The sequence below is a fragment of the Trichechus manatus genome, unplaced genomic scaffold (assembly GCF_000243295.1).
Source record: "Trichechus manatus latirostris isolate Lorelei unplaced genomic scaffold, TriManLat1.0 scaffold00090, whole genome shotgun sequence".
Lineage (NCBI taxonomy): Eukaryota > Metazoa > Chordata > Mammalia > Sirenia > Trichechidae > Trichechus > Trichechus manatus.
Genome location: NW_004444026.1, coordinates 5,805,836 through 5,806,768, shown reverse-complemented (window position 1 = coordinate 5,806,768; position 933 = coordinate 5,805,836). Strand labels below are relative to the sequence as shown.

Below are 933 nucleotides of genomic sequence, written 5' to 3'. Positions count from 1 at the left end.
GACTAAGTATTAAAAATTTTAAAAACAAAATAAAGTAGTTAAGCAAGAACTGCATCATGTAAAGTGATTATCTGGAATATTTAGAGAGAACTACTTTATTAATATTTTTTAAAAGTAAATTTAAGTGCAGTTTTCCCCCTTTCTGATCATCTTGCATTACAGTTCTCTCCTTTATCTCCTAAGGTTTACAATCTGAAAATGCTGGAAGTGTCTAGTCCAACCTCTTTGTTTTACAGCCAAGTAAACTGAGGCCCAGAGATGGGAAGGCCACATGACAGAGTTGGCGAGTGGCAAAGCCAGAACCGGAGGCAGGCAAAGCCAGAACCGGAATCCATGCTTCCTCACTCCACTCCAGTACTCTCCTCAGTATTCCAGGCCGTCTTCCTCACAAACGACATTGACAATGTACGGGTGGATCAGGACCATGCCAGGTCCCTGCCAGTTCCCCATGGTGGCAACCCACATTCTGCTCTGTAGTTGAGCACTGGCTCCTTTCCCCCACTGCATAGGAATGGCACCAACCAGGCACATTTTTTAAATGTAGGTTGGTGTTGTCCAGGGGAAGTACTCATGAACCTGTGACTTCAGAGTCCAGGATCCGCCACCTGGAGCCAGAATTGACTTTACTCAAGTTTAAAGCAAAGGCGTTGGAGAGTAAGCAGAGGTATAAGATGCAGAAACCCATCAACGGGCACCCAACAGCCAGGCTCAGCCCTCGGTCTGTCCCAACCCTCTCTTTCCTAAAATGCCTCTTACCGTCCAGCCATGGATCACCACAAAAGTTTTGCCACTGTGGTTGAAATGGCAGTTAGCCACAGATTCTGCCACTCCAGGAATGAGGTGGCAAGTGTCCTCAACTGTATCTTCAGGGGTCCTAAGGACAAATTTACTTTCGATGTCTCTAAAATCACTTCCTCCTGTAATTCCTGAAAA

General features: G+C 45.4%; 1 protein-coding gene across 1 annotated transcript in view; it reads right to left on the bottom strand.

The window, feature by feature from the left end:
• The window catches only part of LPL (lipoprotein lipase), a 26,722-nt gene that overhangs the window by 16,991 nt on the left and 8,798 nt on the right, over nucleotides 1–933 (bottom strand). Inside the window, exon 2 of the mRNA XM_023736628.1 lies at nucleotides 757–917. Coding sequence (XP_023592396.1) covers nucleotides 757–917 — 161 coding nt within the window. The remainder of the gene's footprint in view (nucleotides 1–756; nucleotides 918–933) is intronic.